The 21443-nt window shown below is 52.1% G+C and overlaps 4 protein-coding genes across 4 annotated transcripts; 2 read left to right on the forward strand and 2 right to left on the reverse strand.

The window, feature by feature from the left end:
* Positions 1-628: 628 nt before the first annotated feature.
* AYO20_01534 (hypothetical protein) lies at positions 629-2607 on the reverse strand (the record flags this gene model as incomplete). The annotated part of the gene is made up of 2 exons (XM_022639840.1): positions 629-2369; positions 2420-2607. The coding sequence occupies 2 exons, from the start codon at positions 2605-2607 to the stop codon at positions 629-631; spliced, it is 1929 nt and encodes a 642-aa protein (XP_022504228.1).
* A 299-nt stretch (positions 2608-2906) lies between these two features.
* AYO20_01535 (hypothetical protein) lies at positions 2907-6973 on the forward strand (the record flags this gene model as incomplete). The annotated part of the gene is made up of 2 exons (XM_022639841.1): positions 2907-2961; positions 3021-6973. The coding sequence occupies 2 exons, from the start codon at positions 2907-2909 to the stop codon at positions 6971-6973; spliced, it is 4008 nt and encodes a 1335-aa protein (XP_022504229.1).
* An 8685-nt stretch (positions 6974-15658) lies between these two features.
* On the reverse strand, positions 15659-17146 carry AYO20_01536 (hypothetical protein; the record flags this gene model as incomplete). The annotated part of the gene is made up of 1 exon (XM_022639842.1): positions 15659-17146. The coding sequence occupies one exon, from the start codon at positions 17144-17146 to the stop codon at positions 15659-15661; it is 1488 nt and encodes a 495-aa protein (XP_022504230.1).
* Positions 17147-18146: 1000 nt separating this feature from the next.
* On the forward strand, positions 18147-19914 carry AYO20_01537 (hypothetical protein; the record flags this gene model as incomplete). The annotated part of the gene is made up of 3 exons (XM_022639843.1): positions 18147-18425; positions 18481-18590; positions 18666-19914. 3 exons carry the CDS (start codon positions 18147-18149, stop codon positions 19912-19914), a joined length of 1638 nt encoding a protein of 545 aa, XP_022504231.1.
* Positions 19915-21443: the final 1529 nt, after the last annotated feature.

Consider the following 21443-nt stretch of genomic DNA (forward strand, 5'->3'; position numbering starts at 1 on the left):
CTTTGGTTTCTGTTTCATGTACCGAGTACTTATGTAGTACTCAATGCTCAGCACTTAAGTACTCGGTACATCTTGACTCGGTGTGCGGTGGGGTGGGTGAGCGGGTTTGTGTCTACCACTACCGAGTACATACTACCTACATACTAGGTAGCTACGTAGGTATGTGTTCCTAGGTTGTTTCGTCCACATACACATTGTCGTGTCTCCCTGGGTACCGAGAGGAGGTAAGTAAGTGTCTGTTCAATGGCATCTAGAGTACTCGGTATATCCGTCATCCGTCACTCATCGCCTTTTTGATTCTAATCCTGGATTTGAGTCGAGGCTCGATCAGGGTAAGCTATCCTATCACCATCACGCTCACTATCGCGCGCGATCCAATCCAGCACTCATCAACACTTTAGCGTCATCCTTGTCGTGGTTCACTGTCTCTGTCGTTGTCACTTTCATTGCCATTGCCACTGCCACCGTCGCTCTGACTCTGTCCATCCCTGTCCCTATCCCCGCCTACTAGTCGGGAGCCCGATGGAATGCATCCCTTGCCCAGCTGAGAGGTGCGTGAACCGCTTGAGGCCTCGAGGTGTAACTCTGCATCATCCTTGCAGGAGTATTTGCCATGCGCAACACACCCTTAGCGTCCAAATCCAAACCATCCCTTTCTCGCCGCGGGTTTCTGCTGCTCTTCGCTCTTGTCGACTGTTCCATTGACTTCCTCCCCGATTCCTCCCATCTGTACGTCTTCGGCTGCTCCGACTTCGGCTTCGGGTCCCTTTTCGCCTGGGTACTTGATGTAGTTCCATGCCAGATCGAAGAAGAGTGGTTTGACGGGGACCGGGCGGAGTTTGGGAGGATAGTTGACGAGATTGGTTAGGTCTACGTTTGGGATGTATTCGTTGTGTGAAAGACGCTCGATGAGAGGTGCAGGTTTAATTGCGTTTGCTTGGGCCGTGTCTTTCGGGGTTGGCTGACTTGTTCTGGCGAGGGATTCGAGGTCAGCTAGGGCACGGAATTGAGTGACCAGTTTGCTGAGGGTGGCGGTGGTCTGCGTGAGACGCTGGATCGATAGGTCGAGCTTTGGTGGTGCAGAACTGTGGTCAGCGGACGCTGCTTTCAATGTAGCTGTGGCTGCTTCCGCCAACTCAAGTGCTCGAGCATACAAGGCCAGCGCATTTGGTATATGGTCACTGATCGCATGTGAGCGGCCAACAGCCAAACACTTCAACGCACGGAAGTATGCACGTTTTGCATCAAGCTCATCCACAAAAGCACTGTCCGCAATGACACCGGGGAGTTCCTTGACAGCGTCGAGACTCCGCAGAATCGAGTCGTACAGAGCAACCCTCTCGCGCAGCCTCGATAGCTTGCGGCCCGAACTCTCCTCCTTGGGCGCGCGAGGTTTGCCGTCCTTGCGTGGCTTCAAGCTCTTGGTCGGCTTCTCAGGTTCAAAGGCCAGACCATCGTCATCAGCACCACAGAGGATTCTATTGCGCCCAATCCGCCATTCGATCACGGCATAGTTGACGGCCGTGCGGGTGATTTGCAGAGACTGCAGCCGAGAATCACCAGTGTCAACACCTTCGGCAATCAGCTCGTCGATAGCGGTCTTCGTGGCATCGGCGGCATCCTGACGGGCCGTGATGACTTCTTCGTATGCGGTTGCTAGGTCTTTGGCACTAACAGATCCATCTTTGAAGGATTTGTAGGTGCTGTCCAACTCGTCTTCCCGTTCTTTAGAGAAACCAAGAGCTTGAGATATATTGGCGTCTTCCAAATTCACTTTCCTACTCCTCCAAGAAATTGTAGAGGGGATTTCCTTAGGTCCTCCTTTGGTGGGAGCCGCCTCAGTCCCTGTCGAGAATGCCTGTGGATTAATGTCTTCGACTGTGCTCCTGACAGCAGCTTCACTCTTGGGAAAGTTCTCAATGGCGATATCATTGATGGTCCTGGTGCGGGGCATCTTCATCTGATATGCGGCATAACGAATGCTGGGGTCCACGATGCCCGATAACAATTCTTTGTACGTGTCCGTCTTTGATGAGCGTGCTAATGTCGTGTACACAACCTGGGCGATGGAGTAATGTTGAATACATTCCTGCCATCTTCCCTTCTCAAAATCCAGACTACCTCTTAACATGGCGAGATAAGCACGTGCTTCGAGTTCGTCTATCGCTTGTGCGCCAGTCGTGCTGCGATCTTGCAGAACAGTCACGAGGTTATCGGCGTAGGTGATGGCTCTTCGGAGCCTGGAAGCAATTTGTTTTTTCGTGGAACCAGGCATGGGCTTCTGAGTGTTCTCTGCCGACTGGGCCGATTTCATGGCCATCGAAGACGCCCATGCCCGTTCAGAGCTGGCTAGAAGCAGTTGCACCCATCTTTGAACACAGTCAGTCGACCAGTTCTGTTCGTGAAATGATCCTCTTACTCTGCGTTTTTGGCCACATTTTCTGCAGTCACTGGGGCTTTGGGAGTGTATTTTCTTCCCCGGGTTGCGGCACCGAGTCGCCTGCGGAGGTTGTGGATTTTGCGGGTGGCTTGCGCATGATAGGCATCATAGTCCCCTCCTAGCAAAGCCCGCTCGCGCTCGGAGACGATCGATCTGGTGATATCCATGGTGGAAGCCAGTCGAGCAAGAGCTGGTTGCGCAAGAAGCCAGAATTATCACAGCGCAGCCGAGAAGTGAGGGCAGACATAAATGTGGGGATAATTCCCAATGTGTGTGCAGTTAGCAGCGGCGCAAGCGGCGTTAGCGAGCTTATCCAACGCAGGCTCAGATACCTCGTACATTTCGTTTATTATTATTACCCTTCGACTTTTCTCTCACCTGATACATATCGTCGCTTCACATTGGCTTTCCATCTCACCCTCTCCCTTCGCGTTGTCATTTCTGTGACTTTCCCACGTATCTCTATATGTCAGAAAGACAGTCCGTCACCACAGTTAGCAATTTTCATCTTGTGCTAGACCGTACGTCGACTGTCTCGATCGTGGCATGATAGAGCGTACTGCAGCATGCATTGAACCAGCTTCCCAACTCTTTCTCCGACGCCTCGAGCCTCCTGTTCGCACACACCGTGCGCTTGGTCCCTCTTTCTGGAAAAATGGAGGCAACCAGCTGGACGTCCCTCACTGGTGGCCATTGTACCTCAACAGCATCCGAGCTCTTCGTCCAAATCCACCTGGCGGCGAGTCCGCTCTACTGTCCCCGAGACAGTCCTCGCTAAACGATCTCGTCGAGATCCCTCGTCGATCGCGAGTGCGAACCTCAACATCCGATCGATATTCTGCCCGTCCTCAATCCTCATCCTCTCGAACCTATACTAGATCCACGAAGGCCTCGCAGAAAGCTATTGCTGTAGCTGTCAGGGAAGAGGAGCATTTGGGAGATGTACTTCTTCGCCACCCACAATCGGATCTTCCAAGACATATAATTGAGGACGCTGCAAGAGAAAGCGACGATGGTGCGGTTACCGCAGACGCGCATGAAGAGGCATGGAACGAACACCCCGTTCAGGCCGTCAGTGAAGCAGAAAAACAACTCTTACATATTCTCGATGTCAATAAGGATGTGCAGGCAGAGTCGCAAAACGCTCATTTTGACCGAGCTTGGGCCTTGTTCAACCAGATTCCGAACCAGCAAGCTCACGCACCTGAAGTCTTCCATTTCCTTTCCAAGTCGAGCAGGAGGCGGGACCAGAGTCTCGCTTTAAGTGCCTTCAGACTGATCGACGAAGAGCACAGGACTCGAGATGATTATGAGCGGGCTGTTCGATGCGCATTAATCGCTGGCAACTACCGTATAGCTTTGAGAATCAATGCTCGTGCCACCCGACGCAATATACAACAGGGCTGCAGTGTATTCCTCTTATTGCATGCTGTCTCAAACCAGCTCTGGAACACTGCTGCTTCAGTATGGGACACCTCTTTCAAGCGAGTTCCTTTTCGCGCAGGGCAAACATCTCCGACCCGCCTTGCCATTGCAAAGGAGATAGGCAATTACCGCGATCTACCATTCGCAATCTATCAACTCGGAACAAAGCTGCGGGAGCGGGCAACAGTCACCATGAAGCATTCAGGAACTCTCTCAACACTATTTCACGAGCTTCTGAATGCCCTGGTCAGAAATGGTACGCTTATGAGCATTATCACACCGCAAGGACTGCAGCATCTGTTTCAACTTTCGAACGACCTCTCCCTATCGAATCCATCTCTTTATGTCACTGCCATCCACACCATCAACAAAGTCGCCATCAGACCGGACAGGGGAACTTTGGCTGATCTCGTGTATAAAACACTTCGGTCGAGTTTCCCGGAGGTACCTCCACGACCCCAGACTTTTGGTTCGTTGCTGTCGATACACTGCCGTGAAGGAGCTCCTGTTGAAACGTATAACCGCTATCTGGACGAATTTTCAAAATTCCACGGTGTTGCAGATCAAAAGAGTTACCAGAAAGTCTTGTCAGCCCTGGCTGCTCAGGGCGACGTCGACGGTGTCCAGCAAGTATTCATTCGGCTTTGTCAAGCCCACTCACGGCCTACTGATGTGGCGTACTATACGCCTCTTCTGTATGCATATGCTCGCCTGGGAGATGTGCAAGGGACAGAACAGGAGTTTCAGTCGATGATCCACCATGGAATACGCGCGAACTCTTATTGCTGGAATATCCTGGTTTATGCCCACTCTAGATCTCTCAAACCTTGGCGGGCTTTTGAAGTCTTTGACAAGATGAAGGCTGAGGGTGTTGCGCCGGATGCGTTCACCTTTACAACCCTGATGGGTATCTTCTCAAGAACTGGTGACACTGATACTGTGCTCGATATTCTTGAGCAAGCCCAGCGAAATAAAGTACAAGGGTCATATGGACTGGTCACTGGTCTGATACAAACATACTGTGTCAATGACCAAGCGGAGGCCGCCGAAAGGCTAGCTGAAGCAGCCACCGCTGCCAATCTTAAGGGTTCGCCTGTCACAATGTGGAATTATCTACTACGTCACTACGCCTTCGCAGCAGATTCTGATGGTATGCTCCGTGTTCAGAAAAGCATGAGTGCACTGGGAGTCGAGCCGGATGCCATGACTCACGCTGCGTTCATGACAGCGCTCGTGGTTCTGAACAAGACTCGGGATGCGCTTCAGATACTCAGGACTTTGAGCTTGAGTCAGACACTTGCCGCCACACCCTTTCACTATGCCATCATACTGCACGGATTCGCAAAAGAAGGTGGCAGAGATATGGCCAATGTTGTTTACCAAGAAATGGTTGAGAGGTTTCCTAGGATCGGCGCCAGTCCACGCCTTGCGATGCTACATCTTCAGGCCAGTCGAAATTCTATCCCAAATGAGCGGCCACGATTTGCTGCTCAGTATTTGGAAGAGATCCTTCACGAGCTCTCGACGCCGGATCGAGCAGCACGTCAACCACAACCCGGTCTGCACCGCCGTCGAGGCGTCGATGCCGTGCCAACGGTATATCTGGAGTATCTTATTGACCTTCTTACGGCAAGAGGTCAGATCAAGCACGCAGAAAAGCTCATTCAGAGATTCCAATCTCTCGCTCAGTCGTCCTACCTCATCTTAGGCGATGCTGCTTCTACCTCGATCCAGTTTCTGACCAGGCGCTTGATGGTCTCAACTGAAAATCATACCTGGGAGGAAGTCGAGGCCACTTGGAAACAAATACTTGAATGCGGCATCCAAACAGCAAGAAGGTTCTCCCGTGCAACCAGAAAGCAAGTCCCTGGGGAAAATACGACCCCTGGCACCCAGCAACTTCTGCCGCTAAGGCCAATAGGTCTACCCGACTCTTCGCTGATCGCAAAGGAGGACTTCTCGTTCGAGTCGATGATTCCACAGAATCTACCGCCCTCTGGTCCATTGAATGAACCCGGGCTCGCGATCCTTCCCTCGCAAAAATACATTCTCGAAGCACCGTTGACACGGTACCTGCACAGTTTGTCCGTCCGCGACCTCCAATCTCGTGCTGTAACCCTCGTGGCTGAGCTAGAGGCAGTTGGTTTTGCGTTGACCAGTAAGAATTGGAACATGTATATTCAGACCTTGACACTGTCGAAAGATCAACAACATTGGCTCCTTGCTTATGAACTCTTCGAGCAGAAGATGATTGCCAATACTCCGCCATGGTCAGTCTTACGACGTGGGAAGTGGCTGTCATCCAAAACATCCCAGGGATCGCCTCCAATAATCGTTTCCCGGAAATCTATTGAGAAAAAGGATCCGGGCCAGCTGATGCCAACCTATTACACTGCAGTCCACCTTGCCAGCGTCCTGCTCAAAGCAAACAGACTTGCCGCAGAGGGCGACAAGGCCACATACACCGCTCTCCGGAAGACCGCTCCTCAAACCTGCCGCTTTGTCCAAAGCATGCCCTACCATAGGGACCGAATACAAGGGGTGCTCCTTCGTGGGAGAAAGGTCAGGGCAGATCCGCCGAAGCGTCCTCGGCAATCCGCAGAGCCGGATCGGTCTGGTGTATTGGGAAGTAAATCACCGGCAGATCACATCCCCATTACAGAACTCGTCGGGTTTGAAGACGCTATAATACGAAATATGGGCGATAAGAAGTCATCTAGTGCCATGACCGAAGCGCATGAGATACACCAGGCAGAACTATATGAAGGGCAAATCACTGTCTCCCCGAGCGTGAACAACAAACAGAGGGACCTACAAGATGCAAAACAAACCAACCGTCGAGAACAGCACAAGGAGAGGAAGCACCTTGGGATATTGGAGAAGATCCGACGTGATGTGTCACTCCCACGCACAATTAGCGACGCATACATTGGTCATCCAACGATTCCATCAGGAGAGAACCTGGCTCGGACAGGGACTCCGCGCTCAGGAGGACAAGGTCTCTATAACCCTGTTGATCGACGTCTGGAGCAGAACGCCCTTACCAAAAAGGAACTCCGTGAGCAGCGACGGATGGTGCCGTTACCAGTTCACCCGGACTCCAAGTGACTGCCAAGATCCTCGGTGCGGATTGCTTGTATGTGAGTTTTGACGGAGTGTGTCACATGTTCACTCTAGACCACTTCAGGACTAATCCAGAAATATGATGTGATTCAAGGATGGAAGATCGTTCAGGGTTGTCCAATGGCCATATCTGGGTCGAGACCGAGGAAGAATGGGGACGCAGGAGCGTTTATTATCGATACCCCTAGCCGCAAAACTTGGAGAGTAATCGAGCGATGTCGAGATAGGACGAGGCCTTACAAGGTTAGTTACCTGATGCCAAACCTGCCGAGGTACCTCGTAGATAAGAATGAGTTACCGCGGTGGCGAGTTGTATGCTTTGTGAAACTCGAGATATCAAGACAGAAAGTTTGAGTACTGGTGTGATTTCGAATGAACTAGGACTTTTGCGTCGTCTTCGAACGGTTTCATTTCTGCTTGGAGTCCCTGATTGTGGCCGCGGATTGGCTGGATGAGACTGACATTGAGTTGTTTCGAACTCTACCCCACCGATAGGTTATTATTCCGCATGGGGGGACGTTGGAGCTACTGCATCAAGCCGAGCAGCTAGCCGGATCTTCCCTCAGCTAGGTAGATATCGTGACTGGACTGGTCTAACAGCGAGGGAGGCATTGGGGGAATGTGATTTCGTATGCTGACGTCGTTCCCACAAAGGAAACAAAAAAAGTTATCCTTGCATCTTCCGAGGTCAGCACCTTACTCGTAGATAGGACTTAGCTAGATGGGCAACATGGTCACAACAACCACGGGAATAAATGGCTCGTGCCTGACCCGCGTGGGCTGGACAATTTCAGACGTGTCGAGGCACTGGGAAATACCCAATAATTTTTCAACCGTGCGCTCTTTGCACCTGATATTGATTGGGACTGCAGGAAGAGAGACCACTCACGGTGAAATAACATCCCACGCCTTCGAGCATAAACGGTACGACAGCCAAGCGTTTTGTGCGTAGCGCTGCTGCAGCTCTAGGCCGCAAATTCGATGGTGTGGGAGGTTTTGCAGACGGGCAACGAATTAAACCTGGCCGAGGGCGAGGTCCGTCCCTTGGTTGGCCTAATGAACCATGTCAGTGGGAATAGTGGAAACTCTCGAGGTAACCAAATGGGAAGAACGGGGCATATTCCTGGAAAATCCAGCCACGAATCTGGGTGATTTGGGCCTCAAAGAACTGCCAGAACGCAGTCGAAGCGGCAGAGACTTCGAGAACAAAAATACAATCTCACGAGCTCAGCGGATAGCATGACCACGAACGGGTACTTGCCCATAAGATTTGTGTCAGCGGTTATTGAGCACGGAGGATACCGCTAGGGCTGAGCAAAGGCCTGATGAACCCTCTTTTGTTCACGCTTGGTTGACCAAGCCGCGGTATGATCACGGGGTAATGAGGGCGCCTCTAACGGGTACATACAGAGTTTGTGACTCGGAGGGTGTACAGCAGAGGGTCCGGTGACTCTGCACACAATCAAACGTCGCCGGAGCACTGCGTAATGTTACCAGTCTCTTACTGCTAACAAGCATATCCCACCTTGGCTCTGGCCGTCCAAAACTAGCGCCACTGCGAACTGTCTTGGAAAAGGTCAGTGCGAGGACTCGTACTCCTCATTCTGCTACCACCGTAGCTAGGACGGGAAGGCTTGGTCTAAGCTTTCTCAATCCAGGAGGCAAAGGAGTCGGCTGGCTGCAGAGAGCGGATTGGATGGTGCCTTGATTGCGTGGGAGGCACGGTTGCCAGGATTGGGGGGGCCTGTGATCAATGGATTCGTTTAGCTGCAGATGGCCAACGAGGGCAGGCGAGATGTCGGAGGATCAGGGCGGTAGGACGGGGTAGTGACGAGCGAGGGCAAGGTGCGGGAAGGGAAAAAAAGTGGCCAGGGAATGGGACGAGGAAGAAGCCTCAGGCCGAAGGACCCGTGGTGGATAGATGATCCTCGTGCGGAGTTACTGGATGTCTGAGTATGAGTGAGTGAGAATGCGTGAGAGTGTAAGTGTGAGAGACAGAGTGTGTGTGTGCGCATTGAAAAAGTGGAGTGAGTATCTGAGTGAGGATGGGCCTGTGTCCAGTGTTGGTGGTGTGAAGGCGACAGCTTGGAGATGAGACGGGCAGGGCCGTGAAGGCCACCTTCGAGGGCTGCAGGGTGCGAAAGCTGCACAACAGCGCTGTTTGCTGTTTCGCTGGTTGCTGCTGGCTGCCGGCTCCTCGCCAACCAGGGTGTTCCAGTTAAGTGTTAGGCTGCTGCTGCAGGGTGGGACCCCTGGAACCACCCCCCTCAGCTCCATCATGACTTGGTGGGCATCCAGCATCCAAACCAGCTTAGTTGATTCCCCTCTTTCTCCCTCAAGGCTACTGCAGCCTTCAGACACCAATGCCATTCCCGATCAGGCACCCTCCTCTGCCCATCTTTTTGGGCCCTTGTCTTTCAACCTCCACGCTTCTCAATGTGCATTACATTTTCTTTATCTACTAGAAGGCCGAATCCTCCCATCACCAGGTCTTGATTTTCACTCACCACACACACTCTCACCATTACCCTCCTTCTCAGAAACACACCCAAGACCACATTTCATGATTCATTACCATCTTGAACCTGAATAGCTTCTCAGCCTCTGGTACACCCTCTCATATCCAAAGATACCTCAAACGTCAGCCGTATCTGAGGATGAGATACAAGTCTGCCTGCGTGACCCTTGATTGACACCCACCACTGCCACACGGCTACAACCACCACATTGGTCAGCCCGTGGCCTTGCGATACCCTCCCCCCCAGAGGAAGTATAAATCGTCACCCACCAGACCTACCAGACCTTCCTGAACGAATCTCTCTCCTCAGCCTCTCTAGTCACTGGAACCCTACCATCTCTCCTTCCAACGTCGTACAACAGACCAAAAACAACATGGATTTCCTTCTCGGAGACTTCTGCCTGTCCTGCGATCGTCAAACTAACGGCACAAACTTTTGCTCATCGGCATGTCGTCTCACACAACTCGATCACTATACCCTTGCGTCGTCGACACCATCCTCCTCTCCCCGTGACACAAGTATCACCACCTTCATCTCTTCGCCACAACGCCCTTCTCTTAATATTACCACCACCGGTCTCTACCTTCCACCAGCATACGACTTCTCTATTCACCGGACCTCGTCGTCGAACTCGCTCTCCACCTCTCTGATCTCTCGCCCAGTCAGCCCCAAGTTGTCCGAACAAGCCCAAAATGATCTGAAACATTATGCGGGATCGTTTGATCAGACACGGACCTTGAAAAGACGAGTGTCGATGCAGGGCAATGAAGAAGCGAAAGCCTCTTGGAGAGGGCCATGAACCGGCATATTATTCGACTATTGCTATGAATTACCACGGGAATATGATGTTGACGACTCGGGCTGCTCACGTCGGAGCTTTTGAAGAGACAGATGTCCATTACCGGCTTTAATCTTCATTGCGTTTTAAGCATGGCTAGGATGATATGGAACAAAAGTTTACTGCATTTACATTGGCGTTGGTTTGACTATTATGAGAACGAAGAGGATTTGGGTAAAATACGGAGCGGTTTGCAAGCGTTTCTGGTCCTTGTGAAGGCTCAAGAGTTGCGCATGTGCATGGTGTTCTTCGACAGTTGCTAGCGATGGACTTTTGCCACTGGTGTTTGGTCCATGTTCTGCATCAAGCAAAGCATCTAGATTCGACGGGGCGCAGGCTGGGACACAAGACTCTCGGGGTTCAATCGAGTGTGACATCAAGATGTTAACAGTATACAGGGCAAGACGGAATGCCTTGGAGACCAGGTTGGTTGTGATGGGATGGACAGGTGGATGGCACCAGACATCGAGGGAAGCCGTTCTTTTCTTTTTCCTTTTTTCTTGACGGCATTTGGCAGGAAATCGATGGATCAGGAGCACAGCACTCGCCTCCTCACTGTTTTTCCTTTGTCATGATTTGTCGATTCATCAAACCAAAATGGCGGAGAAATAGTTCTACTCTAGCATTACCATACGGGATCTTTGGAGCCATTGAGTTGGCGACCCGAGGCCTCTGACAGAAACAACGAGATTGACCAAGACACGATTATTGTCTCTCCTGTGCCCTCCAAGCTACTTTCTACATGGCTTGCTCAATCTCATCTCTTGTTATCTCCCCATCAATCTTACTGCTTCGCCCACCTCTGGATCTACCCTCCCGCCGGGCTATCCGTCGCCTCTCCACTTTGCACTGGCAAAATGCTGTGGATACTTTCTCCGCTGGGCACGAAGAGCCAGACTATCCCCCCTCGTCGTGTCATTTTTCTGCGGAGAGCGAGGCTTGGTTCCCATACCTATCCCCCATTGTTGGTCTCTGAGCCACGCTGCAGAAACTCAAAATCTCGCCTGGAGCTTTTGTTTTTCTGGTTCTTGTCACCCTTGTGCCCCCAGTGACCCCGTACAGTGACCATGGGCTTGCTGCTTTGGGAACTACTCCCCCACAAAAACAAGTTGGGTCAACTACTTTTGACTTCATTATTGTCACTTGCTTGGTCTCCATCTCTGGCTGTCCGTCCATACGTGCATCCTGGTGACTACTCCTCTCCCCTCCCTCCCTCCCTCCCTCCCCTTGCATTATTGACCGCCTGATCGATCGCGCCATCGCTTTCTTCCCCTGCGTGAGGGAGGATATTCTCGATGCTTGCAGATGCAGGTGCAGGTGCAGGGACATATACCTTGGTAGGTAAGTACATATGTCTGTATGGATACCGCGAAATGCAAGGGATAGATGGATGGATGGGGCACAGGGGCACAAGCAGCAAGCAGGAGGCCACTGGTCGCTCGTACTCTTTCTCTCTTACTCGTTGTAGGAAAATGATTTCCCGCGCGACGAGTACTTTGTACATTTAGAGCTACCGGCCAGTCCAATTTCTCCACTCGAGACACAAAACAATCGCCCATCCCATGTACCGAGTAGGTACATAGGTAAGGTACCCACACAAACACACACGGCTAGAGAAAACACGAGCACGAGCGACGAAACGGGCAAACGGCATCCAACGCACGAGGTACACACAGAAAGAGACACACACGGACGCGCGCAACTGAGTTTCGAAACGGGGGGAGGGGGGGCAAAAAAAACAGGGAAAACATGGTCGAGTTCTAAACGACGAGGTATCAGGAGGAGCGCCATTACCGACGGAGAGTAGGTTTGTAGATACAACGGGTAATACAACAATATGGTCATCCGAAGAATTCTTATGCTCCACAAGTTTCCCGTCTCATGGAACCTTTTCTATCGAGTATCCCCGTACCTAGCGTGTTAGAACAGGTATTATTTCGGCCCATCTACGTGGACGATGTGCATCTATCTGCATGCATCGATGCTGCTCGGAGTCCGAAGGAGAGGGGGGCTGGCGGCAGAGGGAAGTTTGTATCTACCTGCCTACGCCCGCCACCTACGTACAGTATGCACATACAAGGGACTGGATGGGTACATGGGTACGTTTTATCCCTATCGTGCCTTTGTGCCCTGTACCTTGCACGTCGTTGAGTCTGTGGAGTGAAGAACCTACATGTGTACATACGTACCTACGTCCTGTAGGCGATGTGACATAGGCATAAAAGGTGCGGAGTACGCGCGAGCTACGAGGTGCATACGGAGTCTGTCAGAAGCCAAGTCCTGCCTGTATCGGACCTATCACCTGGGTACCTAGCGAGCTAGGCTGCTGGGCTGCTTGGGCTGCCACGGTGCTGGGCAAGTACGGAGTAGGTAAGGGACCCCGCGGAGACCCCAAATAAATAATGTTTGGGCCTGCGGGGTGGGGAGCCTGCACGAGGAGGAAAAGAAAAAGTACGTTGCAGTTTGAAAGAGGTTGCATCTACAGGACTCGGTACATACCTCGTACTTGGTTTCTGAGTAACCTCGTAGTACTGTAGAGGCTCTGAGATCCATGTACATCTCATTTCCATTCCCATTGTCATCAACTCATCAAGTCATGTACGAGGTACTCATCCTCTCGCCTCGCCAGCTGCCAGCCTCGCAATGCACCACCATTTCCATCCCACTATCATTTGATGCCTGGTGGTAGGCAAAGCAGGCTGCTGAGAACCTCCACGCACATACAGCCTGCACACCCTCCTGGTGCTCCTACAGTCTTCTCTCTCTTCTCTTGCCTTGCGAGATGTCTTGCGCATGACTCACTCGCTCAACCCCCTCGCCCCCTTTACTCGCTACTCTGTCAAAGATTCAAAGCCACGGCTGAACACGTATACCTACCTACCTACCTGTCTGCCTACGTTCGACACCATCACCTTGCCTTTCCCACCATGATTAATTTCTTTGCGCCCCATTAGTTTCCAGCCCCCTCGCTTGCTCTTTGCACCTTGCTCCTTGCTCCCTGGTCACTTGGTCACTAGTCACCTACATAGGTCGGTCACTGCTGGTCACACAGATCGTTACGAAATGAGAGCGAGCCTGGCCCCGGATGTGCACGCCGAAGTTCGTGTTCATAACCTGATTTTGAAACCCCTCAAAAGGGCCGCTTCCTGCCTTAGTTCCGAGCCATCCTCCCCCCCTTTCAACGTGGGCGAAGAAACAGAATCGATCGAGGTCCTTGTTGGTCACTTGTCACTATTACTATCTTGTTTGTATTTTCTCCTCCCCTTCAAAGACCTACTTCGTACGTCCAAACTCCCTCACCCCCTTTTTCCAGTGTTTACGTAGTTCACTCCTCGCCGCCTCCGTCATTTGACACGGCAACGGACTCACCGCCACCAAATTTGCTTTTTCCGCTCCACCCTCCGTCCCATGGGGCCGCAACAGTTTTGCGGGGTAGCATCGTCTATTCCTGCAGATGACCGCTTTCTGCGAAGCACGATAGCCTGGATAGCATGCAAGGAGGCCGTCCTCGGCGCTCTCGGCGCAGGTCCAGACTCTCCACAAAGTGCAAAGACGGAGTGAGCCCGCCAGCCGACCAACCGTGGCGCCCGTTTCAACCCCCATTAGTGAGGACACCACCACCCATCGCCCAGACGCCGCCGGTCTTGAGCACCACCCCTTTCCAGAAGGGTGCCAGTGCATTCACAAAGGTCTCAGTAGTGGCAGCTGGGGATCGAACTCCAGGTTTTCTCTAGGTGAGTTGGTGTCATTTCCTGGGGTTTCGGCACTCCCTAGCCGGGGTTGATGCCAGTGCGATATAGGGTCCTCTCATGGTTCAAGGGGTGTGCTTGGTTGCCCCTTGATTGAACAGGTTTGAGCAGGAGGAAGCTCTCGAGAGTGGCGGAGTGGGTAAGAGATCACGCAATGGTTGAGAAGGTACTCGCAGTTCGCCGACTCCTTGTGCTCACATCAAGTTGCTGACTTTGCAGCTGAAGGGCACCAAAATTGGGATCTCCCCTCACCCTGGCTTCTGTCAATGCCGTCCTTGACGCCTGACGGAATCTCAACTGATCCGAGTCACAGACTCCATGCACTTCCTAGAATCCTGTCCATGACCTCCGCTCTAGAGGCGTGCTCAAGTGGATAAGTGTATCAGTATCGAGGGACATTGTTGTCTCGCATCGCTCACGCCGACCCTTTGACAAAGACCGTTCAAGTGTTAGTGTCAGTGGACCATCTGCAGTCCGTGTCAATCGCTTCATAAATCCTTGTTCGAGCAGGGGTTGCTTTTGGTTTGCAATCGGTGTCCAGGAAGGCGACTTCTCCAGGGTGCCAGCCACGGCTTTCGCCCATGTTTTCGTGCTGGAAATCTGCTCGGGTGGGTAGACGGGGTGGGTAGACGGTAGAAATGGACGCCATCGTTTTGCAGCCGAATCAGCCTCGCTAGCACATCGCTGAAATGAGAAAGCGGTCGCTTGGGACACCCCACGCTAGCCCATCACGAAACTGGACGCTGTTCCTCATGCCCCTTTCAGCTCGGGTCCATCAAGAAAACGACCTTTGCTCGCCTGGGCTTCCCTATAAAGAAAGGACATGGGACGGCACAACCCGAGTTCTCTTCGCTTGTAACCTTGCTACAAGTGTCGGATTTTCCCATCGTGCTGTAGGTTTGACGTGAAACCGACCACTTCAGCCAGCCACAATTTTCCACAAAGCCCGATTCTCACAAATACGGCCACTGGGAAGACCACCCTCATCCGCGAAAGATGGTGCAAAAGTACGAGTATCGTATGTAGCGGGTCTTTCAATCTTGCACATGGGATCACCAAGGTGATTTGTCAAGTTCATTGCTGTCCGAGCCTGAGTCCGCATTCCACAGACGTGAAATCAACCACCTAGCCGATGCCCGCCTCCTTTTCAGCAAAAGCTGCTAGCTGTGCTCGACCATGGCTCATGCCATTCGGGTTTCATGGACGGGGATCAACCTCCAATGAATCGAGTCTTCCTGAATCCAGATTGAGACGCGGTGACTCTCAGCCCGGTGGCAACTTCCATTAGGTATTTGTTGGGAAATGGACCAGATTATCAGAAAGGGGTGACTACTCACTGGTAACTCGGCGATGTAGCAGTTGCACCTTAGTGGAACGAAGATTCCAGAGCAGAAGCGGAGAAAGATCAGACCTTGTGGCACATCCATGGATCATTTTGGACGCAAGGACTTCTCTCGTGTCGAAATCTCGGAATGTCATTGCTCCTGTCGCTCGTGTGATAGACGCGTTCCGGACACCTGAGAATCGCCCAGCGATGTCCGCCGAATCACATCTCCACCACTTATCAAGGACAGTCATGCGTCCATGCCACAGCAGTCTTGACAAATCGCAATGGGATAAAGACTTGGTAAGACCACCAGAAGGGCACCGGATCCTGAAAGTCGTATAAGTCATCTTGCCAGAGGATCAAGTGGCCGGAAAACTGGATCAACTGTCGCACATAATCAATAACACCGATCTTCAAGGTGACCAGGCTGAGGAGCGGTTCAAAGCACAACCGCAGAAGATCCTGGCCAAAGCAGTACGTTCCATGTATCTTCGAGTCCGGCGTCGCTACGCCATTTTCCTTTGGCATGGGCTGAGCCGCTGCATAAGCTGGCCTCGTCACTTGCTTGTCAGTGTTGACTTGATCTGCATTTAAACATTCGAGATAGGCTCGAGTCAGTTGGACCGAACCGCCCAGCCCCTGAAACAATTGCGCCGCAGCCTGGGCTTTGACACAGACCTGGATTGGGAGAATGATCTGAGCCACTCCAGATTCTGTAACCTGCTCTTCAACACAGAAGTCGATCCCCAAGTGGGTGGTGAAGTCATGACCTTGATTGCTCGCGAATGTGTGAACAAACCGCAGCATCGCCATACTGAGGGCGGATTTCGGCTCCAAGAGCTGGTAGCAGCCAGGATGTCTCAACCGGCTGGCAGCAAAGGCTCTGAGAGAGCCTCTGACAATGATGGCAAAGGTGTGGTATCTCTCCAGTTCGTCCACGTCTTGTTCCAGCTTCCAGGGCATCGTGGTCGTAATGGCCATCTGGGATACTGTATTGTATGTTTGGCTAAGCGTCCTCCGTGGAAGCACAGCCCGGGCGGAGCTGGCAGGAATCCCATTTTGGTCCAAATTATGAAGCAAGTACTTGCGTCTTCCTCGCGCTTGGTTAAGCACATTGTGTACCTCGTCTCGTGATTTGACATGGTGTGTTTCCGGTACCGGTAGTCCTTGGCTGGCCATGTATAAGAGAAATGCTTCCCTTGTCGCGAAATAGGGGACATCATTCACCCGGAGGGCGAAACATTCGCACTGGCTGTTTTGCTCTATAACACTTCTCGCCTGCGCCTCAGTGCTAGGATCTGCACTGCCTGTGCAGTTGATCCAAAGATCAGCATGTTCTTGCTCAATGATGCGGACCAAACACGCGATGTACTCAACGTGGCGGCTATCGTCGGATTGGGATGGGAGGCGGTAGAAGCGGCTCAATGCATTGGAGAAGCGCACGTGGATAGGGAATCCATCAGGCTCGTAGTCAGCGCCAACAACTTTATGACCTGTGCTATGAAATGCCCTAGCCAGTCTCAGCCCGTGAGGCGTGTTGACCCCGGTGATGAAAACCGTCCTCGACCGGAACCCTGGTACCCTTTTGAGACGCTGATGGACAGATGTCCTTGGGAAGAGCGATATCCACACGAGGTTGAAGATCAAGAGCAACGTCGATGCTGGAATACAAGAAGCGGCCACAGAGGCAAAGAAGAGATACTGGATGGACACCATCAGAGGCATGGTCAGAGGCTGACAGATCGAGTGACCGACAACATCGACATCGAAACCAGAAGACCATCAAAAAATATTAAAGGGTTGTGTTGGAGTTGATGAGCCACCAGTCAATACTAGGTGGGCAAGTAGGCAGCATGGATAGACGATATCCGATACGCATAATCAACACACAAAAGGTCTCTCTTGAACCCATGTCGCTGATTGGTTTGGGTACCGCAGGAGAACTTGTCGGTGTAGGTGGTAGGGCAGATAACCCTGGTAGCGGCACCAGTAGGGAGGAGGAGAGGAGGACATGAGATCATGACGACAAGGCCAAATACTCGATACAGTAACGATGATGACAAAGTGAGCGATTCTGACGTGGCGTTTGTGGTTGGAGTTGGTTGCCTGTCTGACAGCGTGGATTAGGTGCATTGATATAGGGCAGCCACGGCTACCATAGGCGTAATTACACGAAGAAAGTGGCAAGCTCCTTTCGGTCAGACCGAGGGCATTAATCTCTGAGAAGCTGTGGCTGGTGGTGGTGCTCCGGGCGGATTACAGGCGGACTTTAACTGGATGGACGCCCCAAGCGACCAGATTTAAGCTCATCCGATGGCGTCGCTAGCGAAATGGGTCGCCAGATGCTAGGTGCCATCATCCAATAGCCCGCTTTCTTCTGCCCTGCGGGCTCCACGAGCTTGCGCCTCGCCAACCCTTCCAAGCTGAAAACACAAATTGTTCCAGTAGGTACATGTGCTACGGGTGCCAATAGACACAAACATCGTCATCATACGAGTACACACTACTTCTCATTCATCTGTTTCATCGGTTTCATCCCTCCTTTCAATTCTGGGTTTGGCTCTCGTCAGCATTTTCATCTCCATTCCCATCCTATATTCATCGTCGCGCATTGATCTTGGTGCTTCGTATCACCAAAAGCAAGTCGCGCGCCTGTGCAGAGTGCACGCTGAGCGCGTTGCCGCCCAGTTCAAGTTGACAAGACTGTCAAGAACGCGTCGCAATCATGGCACACCAAGGACAAGCCGCCGATTACTACAATCAGACCATGGGCGGCACTCCATATCAACAGCAGAACTATCAGCAATATCCTCCTCCCAATAATGCGCCGCCTCAGCATTATCCACCCCCTCAGCAACCATACCAACCGCAAGAACCCAAGTATGGCGTTGCTCCTCCCACTTACGGCGACAACTTCATCCCTCCTCAAGATGACAAACAGACCTTTCAGCAGACGTTCAAGATCCCTAAACCTAAATTTCACGATGTCTGGGCGGGATTACTAGTGAGGACTCCAATATTCTATGCTGTTGCGGAAACCCGAGGCTCACAAGCTATAGCTCATCGCAACCTTCTGCGGATTTGTCGCCGTTTCGGGACTCACTTTGTACCGCTACTCTAAATACCAGAGTTTCAATGGAGGAGGGATTTATGGATCGTCAAACGACTTGTAAGCTGTTGTCGTCTTCTGAGAGATCTGGTTGAAGGTGCCACTCTCTGTCCACATACTGACGGCTTTTTGCAGTTCCCTAGACACTAATACCATTGTGCTCTTCGCCTTTATCCTATGCGTTGGACTCGTCTTCTCCTGGGCCTACTTCCTCGCTGCTCGCGCCTTCACAAAACAATTCGTCTGGCTGACCGGTATCCTCAACTGTGCCTTGGCAATTGGCACCGCTGTTTACTACCTGTATCGACGCCTGTGGGGTGCAGGCATTGTTTTCGCCATCTTTGCTGTCTTTGCCGTCATTTGCTTCATCAGCTGGATCCCGCGCATTCCTTTCGCCGTGGTGATGCTACAACAGACAATGGTCATTGCACGAATGAAGCGAGTACACGTATTCTTGGTCAGCTTTATCGGCGGCATCGCTAGTGTGGCATTCGCAGCATGGTTTTCTGTCACTCTGGTTGCAATTTACACATCCTACATGCCGAGCGATGCTGGCAGCACTGCCAATCCGTCATGTCCAGCTGCGGGCTGCTCGAGCGGCAAGGTTATCGGGCTCGTGGTTTTTGTGACCTTTGCGGCTTACTGGATCACAGAATGGCTCAAGAACACTATTCACACCACCATTGCCGGCGTCTACGGTTCGTGGTATTTCTGCGCCGGCAAGCCAGGTGGTATTCCTCGAGGCGCAACCGCTGGAGCTCTGAGGCGGGCAACGACGTACTCTTTTGGCTCCATCTCGTTTGGTAGTCTGATCGTTGCACTGATCAACATGCTCCGACAAGCCTGCAGTATTGCCCAGCAACATGAAGCCGCAGACGGTAACATCATTGGAACCATCATGTTCTGCATTCTTGGCTGCTTCATCAGCCTTTTAGACTGGCTTGTCCAATTCATCAACCGGTACGCGTTCTCTCACATTGCACTATACGGCAAGGCATACATCCCGGCAGCCAAAGATACGTGGACAATGATGAAAGATCGTGGCATCGATGCCCTGGTCAACGACTGCCTAGTGGGCCCTGTCCTGACTATGGGAAGCATCTTCGTGGCATACGTCTCGGCACTGCTGGCTTACCTATACCTGGAATACACCCATCCGGCATACAACGACGGGCGCACTTTCACCCCCGTCATCATGGCATTTGCGTTCCTCATCGGTCTGCAGATATGCCAGACTTTTACGACCCCGGTTGGATCGGGAGTCGACACCATCTTTGTGGCAATGGCTTGGGATCCCCAAGTTGCCATGACGGATCATCCCGAGTTCTGGGAGCGGCTCGTGCATGTGTATCCTCGCGTCCAGCAAGTTCTCACTCACGTATGAAGGAGCTGTGAAGGGTGCTATGACTTTTGGTCTAGTGTGGCTCGGTGTGTAGTCGGGCTTTTGGAACGAACTTTTGTCTTGTTCATTGGCGGTCCATTTCTTTTTGGCACCCGCCCGAAATGCAAACATTACTGCCTCATATGGACGCACTCCAGCGCCCCAGACACTTGCGCAATGACAGTCAGTGCATGTTTACGCTTCATTTTAAGGAGTGACTGACAGATGACGATGATTTCGAACAGTGGACTGGATTCAAGCACAGATTGAGCCACGCGGACAGGCACAACTGCATCTCGTCTACGGTACCTGATTTCCTATCGTGACGAACTGGATCCACGTATGCGCACGAAAAGTCTCGGGCACTTTTCCCGGTCTCGGTCGTCATCGACACGTAATTCTGATGCTGATATAGTCGTACGGGACTAAGGACTATGGGATTCTGTCCGGTACTTTATGTCTCGTGCCCGACTTGGGTTTCGACATGCAGCCACAGCCACGGCAGACCGAGTGGCATCACTGTTCCTTAGTTCATTGTGATATTGCCGGTCAAGTATGGCGTCTGTCATCGTCACCAAGCCCTTTTGCAAAGGTCGGGCTGTCAACCAGACCTTCGAGTCATGCACCGGCAGCGCAGTTTCACGCACGTCGGTGATTCGCCTGTCGCAAGCATTGGGCTCCCTACTCCAATTGGTTACCGACTGACCGACGGTTTGTGTAACACAAGTTATTGGTTCGATGGAGGATTTGCTGCCTTGCCCTTACATGTGTCAAGAAGTGATCGGCCAAGCAAACCAAGGCAGGAGATGAGAGCAGCCACTCGCTTGTCGAAGACTCAGGGGTATCCCAAGCTGAATCTGCTTCCCATTGGGTTTCACTCCCCTCAACCGAATGGGAGCCGAGAAGTCCAGCGTGGCACAGTGTGATAGGAAGGGCTCAAACAAGCGGATAATTCCTACTTTGGAAGTGTGGTCCGAATGGACGCTCCGCCCGGTGGAAGTGTTGCTCCTCGCACTGCGCCACTGAGGGTTGAACGACAGGTTATGCCAGAGATGTCCATCTCAAGGTCGTGCCACTTGGCGTATATTGCATTAATCAACAAGGTGTCGATGGTCCAACACGTCAGCGAAAAGCCCACATGTCTTTCGCCATCCTGGATGCGTAGAATCACCCACTGCTTCTCCGTTATCATTTGTCGCACCTCGAGGCAATGAATGGGGTGCAGATGCTGCGACGCAGGACACACCAAAGGGTAAATCGAAAATCCCCAACACTCGTACCTTACATGTATAGCTAGCTGCATCTCTTCTTGCATGTCCTGCATGGCCTCCTGTCTGCGCGCGGCGTGCTGATCGCGATCTATCAGCCATGACTTGAGGGATCTTTCAGCGTCTATCAAACTGCCACACATATTGATTTCGGAAAGGATAAAAACGAGGCATTAGATTGAAGCCACACAGGATACCGGTCGTTTGGTGGGCCGACAAGGTTCATTTTCTCTCAGGTTGCTTGGGCACAGGCCCGTTGCTGCG

This window comes from Fonsecaea nubica (genome assembly GCF_001646965.1).
Source record: "Fonsecaea nubica strain CBS 269.64 chromosome Unknown Scaff6, whole genome shotgun sequence".
Classification (NCBI taxonomy): domain Eukaryota; kingdom Fungi; phylum Ascomycota; class Eurotiomycetes; order Chaetothyriales; family Herpotrichiellaceae; genus Fonsecaea; species Fonsecaea nubica.